The 17,182-nt window shown below is 34.4% G+C and overlaps 1 protein-coding gene across 4 annotated transcripts in view; it reads left to right on the top strand.

Annotated features, from left to right (window-relative positions):
- TMEM135 (transmembrane protein 135) overlaps positions 1–17,182 on the top strand; it is a 261,388-nt gene that overhangs the window by 178,845 nt on the left and 65,361 nt on the right. For all 4 annotated transcript variants that reach the window (XM_067038309.1, XM_059068511.2, XM_067038311.1 and 1 more), the window contains exon 6: positions 8,734–8,780. In XM_067038309.1, the coding sequence (XP_066894410.1) occupies positions 8,734–8,780 (47 nt within the window). The remainder of the gene's footprint in view (positions 1–8,733; positions 8,781–17,182) is intronic.

Genomic DNA, 17,182 nt, shown 5'->3' with positions numbered 1-17,182 from the left:
TCTAAAATTTACCAGTTCAAAATGTCAATTCCATGGGTTTTTAGTGTATTTACAAAATTGTGCACATATCCATACAGTCTAATTTTGGAACATTTTCACTGCCCCCTGAAGAAACCTTATACCATGAGCAAACTCCCTATTACCCCTCACTCCTCTAGCTCTAGACATCCATCATTCTACTTTCTGTAAGGAGATTTGTCTATTCTAGAATCTCAGATAAATGGTATCATACAACATGTGGTCTTTTGTAACTAGCTTCCTTCACTTAGTGCTTCTGAAGTTCATTCATGTTGTACCATGCCCTTCATTACTTTTTTTGAATTAAAAAAAATTAAAAATCAAAGTGAAAATAGCAATTTCAAAATTACTTATCCTGTTTAAGTATATTGTGCAATGGTTGTGAAATGGGAGGGAATTACAGAGAAATTATTTTTTGTCAGTAGTTACCATTTCTTGAGCATCTGTGATGTACTAGTCACTCTATTAGGCTTTATGTATGTTATGTCATTTAATGCTTACAATATATGTAATAGATAACATTGTATTGTTTCCACGAATGAGTAAACTGTGGTATGATTATTTTATGTGTTGCTTTAGACATAAAAATAGATGTGTTCAGATGTATACTTTACAGCTAAAGTTAGAATATAAGTGTAATAACATTGCCACAATGCACAGTGAAATGTCATTTACTGGCCAGACAGGTCCAATAGAACCTTTTGCAATTATGGAGATGTTCTATATCTGCTTGTCCATTATTGTATCCACTACCACATATGGCTGCTGATTACATGAAATATGGCTAGTGTGGATGAGGAACTGAATTTAATATTATTTTTAAAAATTAATTTAAATTTAAATAATCACATTCTGCTTCTGGCCATGACATAATAAAGGTAATCCTTACCTTTGCAACTGAAACAGCCAAAATATGGGCAAAACATATGAAACAATGGTTTTACAATCCTGGAATTAGGCACTGAAGGGCAGAGATCCCTGAGAATGGGAAACAAATGAAATGAGTCTATCATTATGCTAGCTTACTGCCTTGAGAAAATTTCCAGGCTTGGATCAAAGAGCAGACATTCATGCAAAGTCTAGAGGACTTTCTGAGTTGAAGAAACGAAGTGGAGAGTGAGAGGGGAGACCATGCTGGATGGAGTCCACCGAAGACTAGAGAGGAAAGCATTCAGCTGTTTACTGATTAGGGCATACACATGAGGAAGATACCCCAGGTCAAAGAAAGAATGACCTGAAAGGATTAGAGGTGCTTAATTGAGTGCTGGCACTCAAGCAGCAGCAGGAATAGTGTCTGTTCCTATCAGCCAGACTGGAAAATCTCAAGATTCATGTGGCATTGGGGAGAGTAACACATAAGGGTCTTATCTCAGCAGTGGAGAATAATTAGCCCTAAGTTGAGCACTACTTCACTCCCTCCTAAAATATCTTAAAAGCAAGTCCTTAAAGGATCAGACTGTTTCTAAATAACTGTGACCCAGAGCAAAACTCAAGATTTATGGGCATACAAAAATATCCAGCATCCATCAAGGTAAAATTCAGAATGTCTGATATCCAATAAAAATTACCAGGCATGCAATAAGAAACAAGAAAATTTGACCCATAATGGGGAGATAATCAGTCAGTTAAAACCAAATCAAAACTGACAAAGCTGTTAGAATTAGCAGGCCAGGACATTAAAAAAGCGTTGTTACAAGTGAATTCCATAGTTTCAAAGGAGTCAGAGATATGGAAAATGGGGAAAAAAATCCAAATCAAACTTCTAATGATGATAATTACAGTGTGTAAGATGGAAAATGTACTGGGTGGTATTAATGACATATACATTACAGAAGAAAATATTAGTGAACTTGAAGACCTAATAATAGAAATGATCCAAAATGAAGCACACAGAATAAAGAGAATATTTTTTACAAAATAAAGAGAGCATTAGTGAATTGTGGGACAACTTCAGGTGGCCTACTATATATTAATTGGAGTTCCCAAAGGGGAAGAGGAGAGGGAAGAAAATACATTTGATGTAATTATGGTTGAAAAAGTTTCAAATTTGATGGAAATTATAAATGCACAGATCCAAGAAACTTAATGAAACCCTTTTAAAAGAAACATGAAGAAGAGTACTCCAAGGTTTCTCATAATCAAATTGTAAGAAGACATTTGAAGTGGTACTCATTGAGCCAAATACTGAAATAAAATGATCCATCAACCTAGAAATTGATACCCAGCAAAAATAGCTTTCAAAACAAAGGTCAAAACTGTTTTAGACATACATTTTTAAGAAAAAATGTTTAAAATATAGTGGTTTCATAATATAAATAAAAGTATACTAGGTGACAACAATAGCACAGAAGTTGGGTTGGGGGAGAAATGGAAGTATACTATTGTAACAGTCCATATTGTATGTTTAATGGTATAATATCACTTGAGTGGAGACTGTATCAATTTAAAGATGTTTACTATAAACCCTTTAAACAAAGAAGCCAACAATGGAGAGAAGATGGAATCATTAAAAAAAATGAGTTGATTCAAAACAGGCAGAAAGGAAGAAAAAAAACCCAAGAAACTATAGAAAAATAAATAGCAAGATGATAGATTTAATTCTGAACTTACCAATAATCACATTAAATGTAAACAATCTAACTATGCCAAATGAAGAGGTGGAGATTTTCAGATATGATACAAAAGCAAGAAACAACAATATGATGCCTACAGGCAGTGAACTTCAAATATAAATACCAAATCAGTTAAAAGTAAAAGAATGGAAAACTAACAGTAATCAGAAGTTACTGTCAGAGATAAAATAGATTTCAGATTAAAGACTATCATCAGATATAAAGAAGGTAGTTTCATCTTGGTAAGGAAGATGTAATTCTAAATATTTATGTCCCTAGTAGCAGAGCTTCAAAATACGCCAAGGAAAAACTGATAGAGCTGTGAGGAGAGATTGTGGAGATACCTCCATAAATACAGCAGGATATTTTGATAGCTTCTCTCAATAATTGATTGAACAAGTAGACAAATCAATAAAGATTTAGAAGATTGGAACAACACTGTCAAGCAGCTTGACCCTCTGCCCAGCAACAGTTGAATTCACATTAAAAAAAAAAATGTACATGGGCTATTTACCAAACATATGGAACATATTCTGGGACATAAAGTAAGTTTTGATAAATCTGGAAATAATCAAGTCATGTATAAAAAGTATTTTCTGACCATAATAGAATAAATAAGTCAGTAACAACAGAAAGATAGCTGAAAATCCCCAAGTATTTGGAAGCCAAATAACACACTTCTAATTAAGTCATGGATCATAGAAAGGAGCAAAATCAAAAACTAGAAAGTATTTTGAATGGAACAAAAATTAATTCCCAACTTATTAAAATTAGGACACACATACAGAAGATCTAGGGGGAAATTTATAACATCGTACATCTATATCGAAAAAGAAAAAAAATCTTAAACCAATGGTGTAAATTCCTACCTTTAAGAAACTAGGAAAAAAAAACCAAAGCAAACAGAAAAAAGGAATTAGTAAAGATTAAATTGAAATCAGCGAGGTAGAAAACAGAAAAATAGAGAAAATCAATTAAACAAAAGCTCATTTTTGATAAAATCAATACAGTTAATAAATCTATACTCAGACTAATCGAGAAAATAGGATACAAATGGCCAGTATTGGGAATGAGAGAGGTGACATCACTACAGATTCTACAAGTATTAAAATAATATGGGAATGCTATATGTTATAATGATATGTTCATTATCTTGATTATGCTGATGATTTTACAGATATATACCTATGTCAAAACTAACAAAATTGTATACATTAAATATGTTAATTATACCTCAATAAAGCTATACAAATTTTTAAGTAGCCACACATATAAAGAGTAGCTACAGAATTAGACTGTGGAGCAGTATTCTGTAAGTTCCTTAAGGGTTAGAATTGTATTTAAATATCTTCTTTATGGAGCAGGTACACAAGTAAACATTTGACCAATATTTGTTTAATAGAGGAAATGCAAGATACAACTAGCAGGGTAGAACATGGATATATCACTCACCTTCTAAGGATCTAAGTTTCCTAATATGAAAAAATATATTATTTGAAGGTCCTTTTACCTCTAAAATTCTATAACTTAAAACACAGAGAAAATCTTCTGCATTATTTAATTGCAGATTTACATTTATTTGGAAAAGCACTCTGTTGAAGTTACAATGTTTAAGAAATTAGCACAATTAATTTTAAAAACTTTGAAAACTGTATGTTACTAAAAATGAAATCCTTTCTTTAGCATCTTTGACATAATACTGACCATCTTTCTGAATAAAATTCAAAAATTTTCCATTGGTTCTGTTGGTATGGTCCTCTTGTTTATCCCTCATCTCCTCAGTGTCTCTACTAACAAGTCTGTGCTTCCTTGATCACTTTGTATAAAACAACCACCCCTACTTGCCTGCATTTTATTTCCTTATCCTGCTTTGTTTTGCTCCAAACCTCATCACTGTCTGACATACTATTTCAATACCTTCTCTTACCTCACTAGAAGATAAGTTCCAGGAGGGCAAGGACTTTGTCCATTTTGTATACTGTTGTAAGTTTTAGAATAGTGCCTGGCACATAGTATGTGTTCAGTAAATATTTCTTGAATGAGTTGATCAATTGTACTTTAATATCCCTTACATGTTTCCCCCTGTTTGCACAGATTTTCATATCTTAAACCTCTGCTCTATAAAAGAGGTGAGCTCCAAGTATTGGTAATTTGAGAGATTTCAAAAGGTCTACCTGTTTAAAAACAAACTTTTTTCCAAGCTTCTGTCTCTGGATGAGGATTTTATAACTAGATAACTTCCATGAATAACAAAACAAAATAAAAACAATCTGCTGAATGCCTGACACTTTGCAGCATCATCTCATTTAATCTTCCCAACAATTCAAAGTGAGGTGATATACTCACTTTAGAGATAAGGGATCTAAGGCTTAGGGAAATTATATAAAGCATCAGAAGTCACATAAAATTAGATTCAAACCTGTATTTGCCTTATTCTAGAGCTTAAGTTTTTAAACATGCTCTTTCCCAGTTTCAAATATATTATTTGTAAAGATAATCGTTAGTTTAATATGAGCACAGATAGGTTTAGCATATGAGGATAGAGCATAGCAACATTTTGAGGGAAAGAGACTTTGGAAGTTTTCTTTGGAGAAAGTAGAGAGTGTGGGAAAGATTTTTGGGACACTTCTAGAGAGGTTTGTGAATGGAGTCTGTGAGGGGAATAATGACTAGTGCAGGGAAAGAATGAAACATTGAAAAATTGGGAAGGTTGGCATTGCCCAAAGGGGTTACAAGGAGAGGGAAATAAAAACTGAGTTTTGTGATCTGGAGCATTGGCTGGCAGATTATAGCCAGTAAACAAACTCACTTGGACTTTACAATTGATTAGTCAATAATTGAAAATTATTCCTTATGCTTTAAGTTACATTTTCAAAAATAGTGATATGAACCTTATGCATCATGGATAGGATATTTTTGAAGGTACGAGAGAATGGGAGAGGAAAAGAAGGAGAGAGGAGAGGAGGAGAGAGTGTGCATGTTTATTAGATTTTTAAAAATAAATATATTTTTTAATTTATGGTTGCATTGGGTCTTTGTTGCTGCACGTGGGCTTTCTCTAGTTGTGGCGAGCAGGGGCTACTCTTCATTGCAGTGCATGGGCTTCTCATTGTGGTGGCTTCTCTTGGGAGCATGGGCTCTAGGCATGCGGGCTTCAGTAGTTGTGGCACTTGGGCTTCCGTAGTTGTGGCTCATGGGCTCTAGAGCGCAGGCTCAGTAGTTGTGGCTCATGGGCTTAGCTGCTCCACAGCACGTGGGGTCTTCCTGGACCAGGGATTGAACCCATGTCCCCTGCATTGGCAGGTGGATTCTTAACCACTGCTCCACGAGGGAAGTCCCTAGTAGATTTTATATACTTTGTATATAAAGAAAGATTTTATATATTTTATATAAGAAATTAATAAAGTAGCATTTGTTTTATAGTAATTGATACCCATCCTTTTTTTAAAAATTCAATTTATTTAAACTAAAAAAAAAATGCAGCTCCCCCATTTCTCCTATCCACCACTCCACTGCCTCCTGCAACCCCTATTCTGTTCTCTGTATCTGTGAGTTTGGTTTCTTTTTCTCCTTCTTCCTTCTTTCTTCCTTATCCCTTCTCTCTTCTTCCTTCTTCTTCACATTCCATATATCAGAGAAATCGTATGGTATTTGTCTTTCTCTGACTGAATAAAATAAGTCAGTTTAGTACCCTCGAGGTTCATCCATGTTGTTGCAAATGGCAAGATTTCACTCTTTTTTATGGCTGAATAATATTCCCTTCTTTCTCTTTCTCTCTCTCTCTTTGTGCACCACAATTTATTTATTCATTCATCCATTGATGGACACTTAGGTTGTTTCCATATCTTGGCTACTGTAAATAATGTTTCATGTTTATCTTTTTGAGTTAGTGTTTTCATTGTATTCTTTGGATAAATACTCAGAAGTGGAATTGCTGGATCATATGGTAGTTCTATTTTTACTTTTTTGAGGAGCCTCCATACTGTTTTCCATAGTGGCTGCACCAAGTTACATTCCCACCAACAGTGCACAAGGGTTCCCTTTTCTCCATATCCTCACCAACACTTGTTATTTCTAGTCTCTTTGGTAATAGCCATTCTAACAAGTGTGAGGTGGTATTTCATTGTGGTTTTTTTTTTTTGGTGGTACGCGGGCCTCTCACTGTTTTGGCCTCTCCCATTGCGGAGCACAGGCTCTGGACGTGCAGGCTCAGCGGCCATGGGTCACGGGCCCAGCCACTCTGTGGCATGTGGGATCTTCCCGGACTGGGGCACGAACCTGCGTCCCCTGCATCGGCAGGCAGACTCTCAACCACTGTGCCACCAGGGAAGCCTCATTGTGGTTTTAATTTGCATTTCGCTGATGCTGAGCATCTTTTCATAAACCTGTTGGCCATCATATGTCTTCTTCGGAAGAATTTAGATCTTCTGCTCATTTTAAAATCAGAATGTTTGTTCTTTTGCTGTTGAGTTGTATGAGTTATTTATATATTTTAGATATTAACCCCTTATCCGATATGTCATTTGTAATTATTTTCTCCCATTCAGTAGGTTGCCTTTTCATCTTGTTGATGGTTTTCTTTGCTGTGTAGAGCTTTTTAATTTGATATCATACTTTATTTTTGCTTTTGTTGCTTTTGCTTTTGGTGTCAGATTTTTAAAAAAATCACCATGACCTATGCTTACCAACTGTGTTTTCTTCTAGGAGTTTTATGGTTTCAGGCCTTACATTCAAGTCTTTAATTCATTTTGAGTTAATTTTCTGTGTGTGCTGTAAGATAGTGGTCCAATTTCATTCTTCTGCATGTGGCCATCCTGTTTTCCCAGTACCATTTTTTGAAGAGACTGTTCTGTCCCCATTGTATATTCATGGCTCCTTTATCATAAATCAATTGACTGTGTATGCATGGGTTTATTTCTGGGCTCTTTTATTCTGTATCATTCTCTATTCTGTTTATATGCTAATACCATACTGTTTTGATTACTACAGCTTTGAAATATAGTTTGAAGCCAGGGCGTGTGATGCCCATCCTCTTTTGGGTTGGTAGATTTATATATTTCTAAGTCATTCAGATTGTATTTATAATGCTTATCTTAAGCCAATGCTTATCAAGCTCAATTTGTAATAGCAAAACTATTATACTTTCCTTAAGTCAACTAGAAATTGTGTTGGAAATAGCTAAACACTATTTTGTAAAATTTTTGTTTTCGTGGTTCCTTGTGGTCGGTCTTTAATAGTTGAAGATTGTTCATTTGTCATTTGTCTGTGATGTGAGGCCATTGACAATCCTTGTGTTTAATTTACACTCTTATTGTTAACATAAGAACACAATTTACAACTTCCGTTTTACTGATTTAAAACAATTTTACAGAGATCCACTTTGTTGGCATAACTAAGCTTTTGGTCAGGACTTGGGTTTGGATTCTTTCCATACACATCTCAGTAATATACTTTGTGTTTTGTATGACGTGTTCTAGGGGAGCTTCTTTAATCCAGATTTATTGTGTGTTCTGATGCTTGCTTTTAGAAGAATTTATTTTTTTATAGGGAGTCTATAGCCCATACAGGATGATTATATTTTTAGGAGCTTTTCTTATTGATTATAATTGGTTGACAACTGGACAGTGTTTTATATTTTAAAAGTCTGGTCATCTTGATATAATAGTTAATAAGCTTTATGATTTTTCTGCTGACTTCACTATTTAAAAGCCATTGTCTCTGTTCTTAGGTGACTTGCTTCTTGAGGAATTCTTAGATATAATTTTTAAAATTGGCTATTCCTTTTTGAAACCTGTTACCCTCTACTCAGCCTGTATACATATATATATATGTATATATATAGTGTTTTATATATATATACATACATACATATTGTATAATGTTTATAATTTTATTTATTTATGTGTGTGTAAATATACAGACTTATTATTGCCTTGATATGACTTATTTGAAAGGTAGAGAATGTGATATGTGTATGACTAGCTTCGTACATCTTTTAATTGTTTCAGTTACAAGATTTAATAGTGGGTATTTTGCTTTCTAAGACACACAAATGATGATGTCAGTGTTCTTTTGTAAGTAACGTATTTTCTCCTTGTTATAGGTCCTTTTATTCTGCATCACAGCTGCCATGTACATGTTCTTTTTCAGGTATGTTCTGTTATACCTATTTATTTTAATAGAAAAAAATACTCTTCCTTTGTAATTTTTAAATCAACCATGTAACTAAGTGTTATCTAAATTATTATGCCCCACAAGTGACATGAATTTTTGTTTGCTTTGTTTTATTTTCTAGAGTGGTTAGAGATAAGTCACTGCTCCTTAGTGAATAGAGAAAGAGAGAGAAGGAAGATGTGATTTTTCATATTATGCTTATAAGTTCATCTTAGAAAGCTGAATATGTAAATTAATAGTCCTCAGATCTTAAGGTGAATTTCTGTTTTTTGTAGACCTGATTTTAGATATTCTTCTCTTACCTTATAAAACAATCAACATTTTAAATTTAAATGAGAAAAAAAGTGATGGTAAGGCTTAATTTAAGTCTTTTATGAACAGAAGCTAGCATACTAATCACTGTCTGTAAAATATTAAGTTAGTCCATTATGTCAGAGTTGCATTTTTCATTGGTACTGAGACTGAGGAATGTGGGGGAGTGTTAGGATGGCTCAGAATTTTAATGCCAGTAAAAATGGGGCCTGTCATTGTCATACAAACACAACAGTATGGGAGTTGTATTTTTGATTAGGAAGAGCCCACTCCTTCATTATCGTCATTTTCTGTAATACCAGTAATTCCTATTTGTTTCACTCTTATTACACTCATTTGAATAGACTCTTTCTTGATTTTTCTGGATGTAGGCAGAATTCAATCCTAGGCTTTTAAAATTAAAATTTGAACTTGATTGACAAAGACAGTTATGGATTTTAGTAAGATATATTTTGTAGATATCTTTATCTGTTTTTGTTTAACCTAAATAAGGCAATTCAACCATAGCAGAATGTTTAAACAACTAATTTCCTGTCAGAACATTCTAATAAATACTTGATAAGCACAATGATATAATTGGAACTTCCTTTAACTATGAAAAATGTTATATGCAAATATAAAATGATGATGGTGCTGTAATTTTTCTTGTAAAGGACAGAGAAGCTGTTAGAAGGAAAAAAATGGATGAAGTTTTTAAGGTGGGAAGGACGTATTCATGATGGAGTGCATAGTATTCTGTGTCAGTTATTAGCGACTGAAAAATCGTTGCAGCTATCTGGGGGTCTTTGTGAAATTGTATGACCTACCATTTTTAATATACTTTCAAATACACCTTACAACTCCTGTAGTCCCTTTTGTATATTCTAGCAATTTAGGGTTGTGGTAGGGGAGTTAAGAACAATGACTCTTTCATTTCATCAATTTCCAAAGATTTCTTACTTGCATTCAGACACATTATTATGACAGTATTGCAAAAAGTTCAAGGATTTCTCTTTATGTTGTCTAATCTGAAGATAAAGCATACCTAGTGGGAGAAATGTAAAAAAAAAAGGTAAAAACTTAGAAACATATCTTTTGTTGGCATGCCCAGGAGGAAAGAACAGTATCAAATAAATTTTTTTTGTGTGTGAAAATTCCTAACAGACCAGGTAGTTAAGTGAAACAGTCCTTCCCAATATAGCACTTATAGCATATTTGATCAACATTTAGCATTTCTTAGACATCAGAAGTTTTTGAGGTTTAAAAAACAAATTGTCTTGAATATAGTGATAATGCCCAATGTTAGGCATGGTCCTAGGATATTATACTTTGAAAACTGCTGCCATCAAACTAGTATTTTTGGTGTAGAAAGAAAATCAACCCTATAAATATGTATTTTGGTGCAGAGCTACGGAACCTTTTCCTGTTTCAGTCACAGAGTCTAGGTTAAAAACAACAATTTAAAATACTTTCCAGAAGGCTCAATACAAGGTTTTAGTGCCAAGATAAACATTTTCAATTTTCTGAGGAAAGGGGTTGTTTTTCTCCAAAAAGAAGCACTATCACCAAATTCCTAGTGTTCTTGGCAGAAGTTAGTTTGAATAACTCAACAAAAGAGGTTTGGTAAATGGTAAAATAAAACCATTTATAAAGTACTGCAACCAAAGAAAACAATGTTATATGTTTGTCTGAACTCTAGCAAGTGTTTTGAATGAACAAGAGCAGTTAGCAAGACTAATTCCATTAGAATATTTTATTTTTAAAATTCAACTTTATTTTAAATATATTGTAGATATTTGAGGACACATTTATTCCATTTATTAACAATTATTTTAATTCTAATTGCATAAAATTAGATCAGTAAATATCAAATGATATTGTCCCTATGACTCCATTTATAGTAACCTTTTTTAAGAAGAGGATAAAGGAAACATTTTATGTTAGAAATGTCAACTTGTGTTTTTATCCTAACCCATAAATCGGAAAAAGGGAAATGAGAACCACCTTTCAATAGAGAGAAAAAGTGCCAATTTTATTTTTTTTAAAGAAGGCACTTGAGGAAGTAGTTCCTTAAGTATTTTCTTATGTTCAGAGTATTGAAACCATGGTTATTAAAATGTGTAATGAAAATGTCTTACTTTTACATAGCTCTTAATAGTTATTTTATAGGTATAGTTCTTTTCACATACATTATCTCATACATGGTGATGTTGATTTTTAATCTGTATGCCAAAAATATGGCTTATATTCAAATGGAATCCTGGGAACACTTCAGAGACTTGGGTGGAGAAAAGGTAATATGTGAAGAGAAAGTTTTTTTCCAGTTTTTTGTTCTAGTTCTTAGCCAGCTGGCCATCTGGCCATCTAGCCATCCAGCTGTCTATTGATATAAATTGGGGTACAATATTTTGAAGAGTGTTGTTTTGAAAGAAAAAGGCTCTCTGTTCAACCCCAGTGGGCACTCTTCATAATGGTTCTGCCTCCTTTGTTTGAGCATTTTATTATTTTGTATGTTATTGTCATAGCTTTGCCTTAGGGCATGTCTGTCACTATCAGTTCAGGCCAAGCAGGAGTCATAGTTGAAATGTTGATAGAATATTTTGTCTAATGCATCTCTTTAAAACATTTCTTTACTTCCAAGTGTGTATTTATGGGTAAAGCAACCTAAGTTTTTTTTTTAAAGTAAAAGGATTCATCATAATTATTGATTCAGGCTTGCTTAGGATCTTCTCAACAGTCATGTGGAGAAAAGAAATGAGTTTCTTTTGAACCACCAGCTCTTTTTTGTTTTAATTGAGAAGCAAAGGAAAGAATCAACACTAACACAGACACTCCAACAAAACTGTTACACTTAATCCTGCTCACAAAAAAAACAATGAAACATGCAACCCTTTTAAACATTATTTTATTGGTTTTATTTTCAGCATTAGTGATCTGTGTATGTAGAACACTAATATTTTAGAAAAATGAAATAATTGAGCTTCATTTTTCTCTAATTTAAAATAGTATCATAAAGTGTATTATGACAACTTTGATCCCATCCTAGTGAGTGCCTAGCTAGAAATTCTTTCCTCCTGCCTGTGCAAAGGCAGCAAACAGTTTGTTTAAACATGTAGATTGAAAGGCTCAGACTTGTCATAGTAGATAATCTACAGACTATATATGACTGATTCACAATAGACTTACCTTAATCTGCCATAAACATTGGAAAGCATTGGATTTTTAGTTAGAAACCAGTGCAAATTAAAGTTTATTGTAGTTGTGTTTTATACATATATATATATATTTTAATACATATTTAGAAACAGTATTGATGACTGCTATTCCATGAATTTGTGCTATTCTGTGAAGGCAAAAATAATAAACTATTTCATTAGTCTCTACATATGGATGTAGTGTTGTTGTTGTTGTTTTAATTTATGAAAACAACACTATTTATTGGCTAGACAACTTATAGTTCTTGAGTGAAAGACATTTATGATTGTCCTTGAATCTGTTTACATGAACTTAGTATCTTTGAAATAACAAAAAGTAAAGAACTTTTGATCTGGGTCTTTCAACCATTTACTCACTTTTAAAAAATCCTTTAAATATCAGTTAGGTTCTATTTTTTAAAGTATTGCCTAAAACTACACAAAAGTCGAGTCTAGAAAATTATATATGGCATTTCGGGCTTCCCTGGTGGCGCAGTGGTTGAGAGTCCGCCTGCCGATGCAGGAGACGCGGGTTCGTGCCCTGGTCCGGGGGGATCCCACATGCCGCGGAGCGGCTAAGCCCGTGAGCCATGGCCGCTGAGCCTGTGCGTCCGGAGCCTGTGCTCCGCAACGGGAGAGGCCACAACAGTGAGAGGCCCGCATACCGCAAAAAAAAAAAAAAAAAAAAAAAAAAAAAAAAAAAAAAAAAAAAAAATGCTTAGAAAATTATATATGGCATTTGGAGTTTACAAGTTTTCTTCAGGTTTGGGAGAGTGTGCCCTAAATAATTAGATTTTTTAGTTCAAGGAGATTACTTCCAGCAATGCAGAGAATGAATTAGGTGTTTGGAGGGGGCATAATAACAGGTAATGGGAGGACAGTGCTGCAGTTGTTCAGGAGAGAAATGGTGAGGACAATACTGAGGGTTATGGTAATGACATGATGAAGAGTTGATTTATCTAAGACAGGAGGATTGCTGCTTGGATGAGGAAGAGCAAAACACTAGAAGGTGAGCAAATTAGAAAATGTGTGGAAATTATATACAGGTTTAGCAAATACTGAGATTGAGTTGCTTTTAGGACGTTCACATAGAGAAATACAGATATCATTTGTATATTTGAAGTTCAGGAGATAAATAGTGGCTATTCTTGATTGTCACACTAGCAATTTGATGTTGGACAAATTATACAACTTCTCTATACCTCAGCTTCTTCATTATTAAGTGTAAATTGCTATATGGACCTCATAGGTAGGATTGTGAGAATTACATAAGAAGCAACATCTTTCCAACTTTTTTGGATGTCACCCAAAATAAGAACTACCTTTATTTTTTCTGACCACGCCATGTGGCGTGCAGGATCTTAGTTCCCTGACCAGGGATCAAACCCACGCCACCTGCATTGGAAGCATGGAGTCTTAACCACTGGACTGCCAGGAAAGTCCCAGAACTACCTTTTATATTGTGACTATTCATGCAGACCCATAAATTTGCCAGAATAGTATGTAACCTTGCTACGTGTAATAAATACATTTGGATATTTTCTATTCTAATTTATTTCATTTATTTAAAAAGCTGTTTTGGGCTTCCCTGGTGGTGCAGTGGTTGAGTCTGCCTGCCAATGCAGGGGACATGGGTTCGAGCCCTGGTCCGGGGAAAATCCCACATGCTGCGGAGCAACTAAGCCTGTGCGCAACAACTACTGAGCCCGTGCTCTAGAGCCCGTGAGCCACAACTACTGAGCCCATGTGCCACAACTACTGAAGCCCGCCCGCCTAGAGCCCGTGCTCCACAGCAGGAGAAGCCACCGCAATGAGAAGCCCGCGCACCGCAACAAAGACCCACCGCAGCCAAATTTTTAAAAAATGTATTAAAAAGCTGTTTCGACCCACTAATGGATAACAACCAGCCATGTGAAAAACTACTGGACTAATACATGTGAGCACCTAGCAAGGTGATTGTTACCTTAGCAAAAAAATAGAGTTGCTAGTAGTGATTGTTGTTTTTAAACTAGGAAAGAAAGTTAATTAAAATAGAGAACTTGAGGAATGAAATTATATTTAGTGTTAATGCCATAGACATATGCAGTAAGGTAAGGGTTAAGAGCTGTTTCTTTGCTCTAGCAACCTGGTGATCAGTGGTGACCTCCTAGAGAAACTTCTGTAGTTGAGTTGGGATAGTAGATTGAGAAATAAATGTGACATGTTGTATACTTTAAAATACAATTATATTTTTCAATTATTTCTTAATAAACGTGGGGAAATATTTTTAAATAAATAAAAGAAAATAAAAAAGTGTGAGATGTGGAAGTAGAATGAGTATAATAAACTCAAAAAGTTTGAGAGGAGAAAGATAGGGCAAGTTGTTATAGGATTAAGGATTTTCCTTTTGTATTCCTTCTTTTCTTTGTTTATTTACTTATTTAGACAAGAGAGACTAAGTGGTTAAGAGAAGGTTGCACAAGCCAGAGAGATTGACAAGTTGGGGAATGGGAAAGAAAAGAGAAATGGTCTAAGATTCAGTCCAAAATGTCTGCATGCATGGCTAGATTGTTAAACCTACTTATCTGGAAGAGATCATGATAAAGGATTAGGAGGAAATTGAAGCTTTGTTTGAAAGCCTTGGACACACAGTTTAAGTGAAAGAGGACTGGTATATAGAAAAGGTAGGAAGTAGAAAAATCTAATGCCTTTGGCTTCCTAAATTCATTGTCATTCTTAAAAGGTGAGTTTTTAATGAGTCGACATGGGCTTGTGAAAGCAATGTTCCTCAGAAAATCTATGCAGGTGGAACAAGGTACTAATGTAGTTGGCACCCAAAACCAGTCATACTAAAAAATGCAATATCTGTCCTATGTAAAGAGAATGTTAGGACTGTTGCTTTCTTCAAAGCAAGTAGAAAAGGTGAGAAAACATAGGTTCATAAATGTTGTGAATCACTTCCTCCAAGAATGCGAGGCTTATTACCAGGTCACATGACTGTAATGCAAGTTTCTTTTTGAGGGGAGAACATTATTCCGCCCGTTGGGTGAATGTTCTCCACCTATGGATGAAAGTTGTGGCAAGTCTGTTTTCACTTTTTGCCTTGCTAGCCTTTGAGGTACTTGGGCTCAGATGAAGAAATGGCTCCAAAATTTTTAACATATATAAACGTTTATTGATTTTAGTAGAAGGCAAAGGGAAATATTGTATGGAGAAATGGTATGAACTTAAAATGCAACTACTAAAGTAAGAACTTAATGGGACACATCATGTCAGAAGTGGTCAGCTGCCTTTCAAAAACTTGTTGCAGTTTTATTTTCATGAATAACAATGACATTTATTACTGATCATAGAAAGCTCTTAGACTGGACTTTTGCTAATAAAAACGCTCAGATTGGAAGCAGTTAAGTTTAATTCCTTGTTTTACTAGTTATGAGGAATGCTATAATTCAGTGTTTTCTTCATGCCTGACTCTTTGTTTCCATTATTTTCTACTGTTGGAGTTTTCCTAGAGCTAATCAAGGGGCACTCTAGGGTAGCAGAGTTGGTTAAAAGCATGCACTCTTGAGCCAGACTGTTGGTTCAAACCCTTTCCATCTAACTTCTTTGTGATATTGGGTCAGGTGCTCAGCCTCTCTGTGCCTCAGGTTTCTCATCTTAAAGTGGGGATAATAAGTACTCACCTTATGGGATTACTGTGAGTATTAAATGACTGCCACATTGTAAACTCTCAATAAAATTAGTTGTTTTTATTATTTAACTCTGAGCTGTAAAGGTCACATATTGTTTGATTCCATTTATATGAAATGTCCAGAACAGGCAAATCCATAGAGATAGAAAGTAGATTTGTGTTGCCTGTGGCTAGGAGACTTTTGGGGAATGGGGAATGACTACTAATTGTTTTTTTTTTTTTTTTTTTAACGGTGATGAAAATGTTCAAAAAGTAATTATGACGATGGCTACACAGGCCTGTGAATATATTAAAAGTCATTAAATGATACTTTAAATAGTGAGTTGTATGTGAATTATATCAATTAAGCTGTTATAAAAATCTGATCTGGAAATAGATCTTTATTGCACAGCGGCATGGTGTTTCTGTGTTATCACCACTTAACATTCCTCTGGTTGTCACATCTCAGGGATGCTACTGTGTTTTTGTGGGCACATAGGCATTTCTTGAGAAAGAACCCCAGGAAACTTAACTTCTTCTCAAGTGTATTTGAAGGAGGAGTGTTCCCATGGAGAATGACAGACAAGTGCACCACAAAGCTTGCCAGCTTTCTTTCCAGAATTGTCAGAACTGCCGTTTAAAATATGCATACTCTTAGTTCTGAGACACTGCACTTTAGAATTAGAAGGGAAGTAACGAGGAAGCTTACAATAGATGCCACAAGTTTATATGAGATTGTTATTACAACATTGTCCTAATAAGATGGAAATTTGTCTTTGATACTTATGAGTCAGGGTGTTTTTTACTAGGTAATAATATTTGAAAAGTACAGTTTAAAAAAAGTTTTATAGGACTGCCAACAAAGACTAATTTCAGAAATATCTGCTGACATCGTATAATATCCAATGTCCTTATTAGGTGGAGAAAAACAAGATTGAAAAATGTAGATAAATTTATTTATCTGAAATGTTTAGGCTTTCAGTGAATATATTCTCAAGTATCAGTCTAATGCATTACTGCTGATCAAACTGAAAAGTCATCAATTGCCATTTAAAGACTGTGATCATCAGAATGCCTTTTAAATATCTATGAAGCCCACTGCTAATACAGTCTAATTGAGTTTGAATGGAAATTAAATTTACAGTCTTTGGAAATATAAATTATCAGTTCACAACCTGATTACTATATTTTGAGTATGTATTTTGTAGATTGTATTTGATTATATAGTGATATTGATTATATTT

The sequence above is a fragment of the Kogia breviceps genome, chromosome 7, assembly GCF_026419965.1.
Source record: "Kogia breviceps isolate mKogBre1 chromosome 7, mKogBre1 haplotype 1, whole genome shotgun sequence".
NCBI lineage: Eukaryota > Metazoa > Chordata > Mammalia > Artiodactyla > Physeteridae > Kogia > Kogia breviceps.
This window is presented reverse-complemented; position numbering and strand designations above follow the sequence as displayed.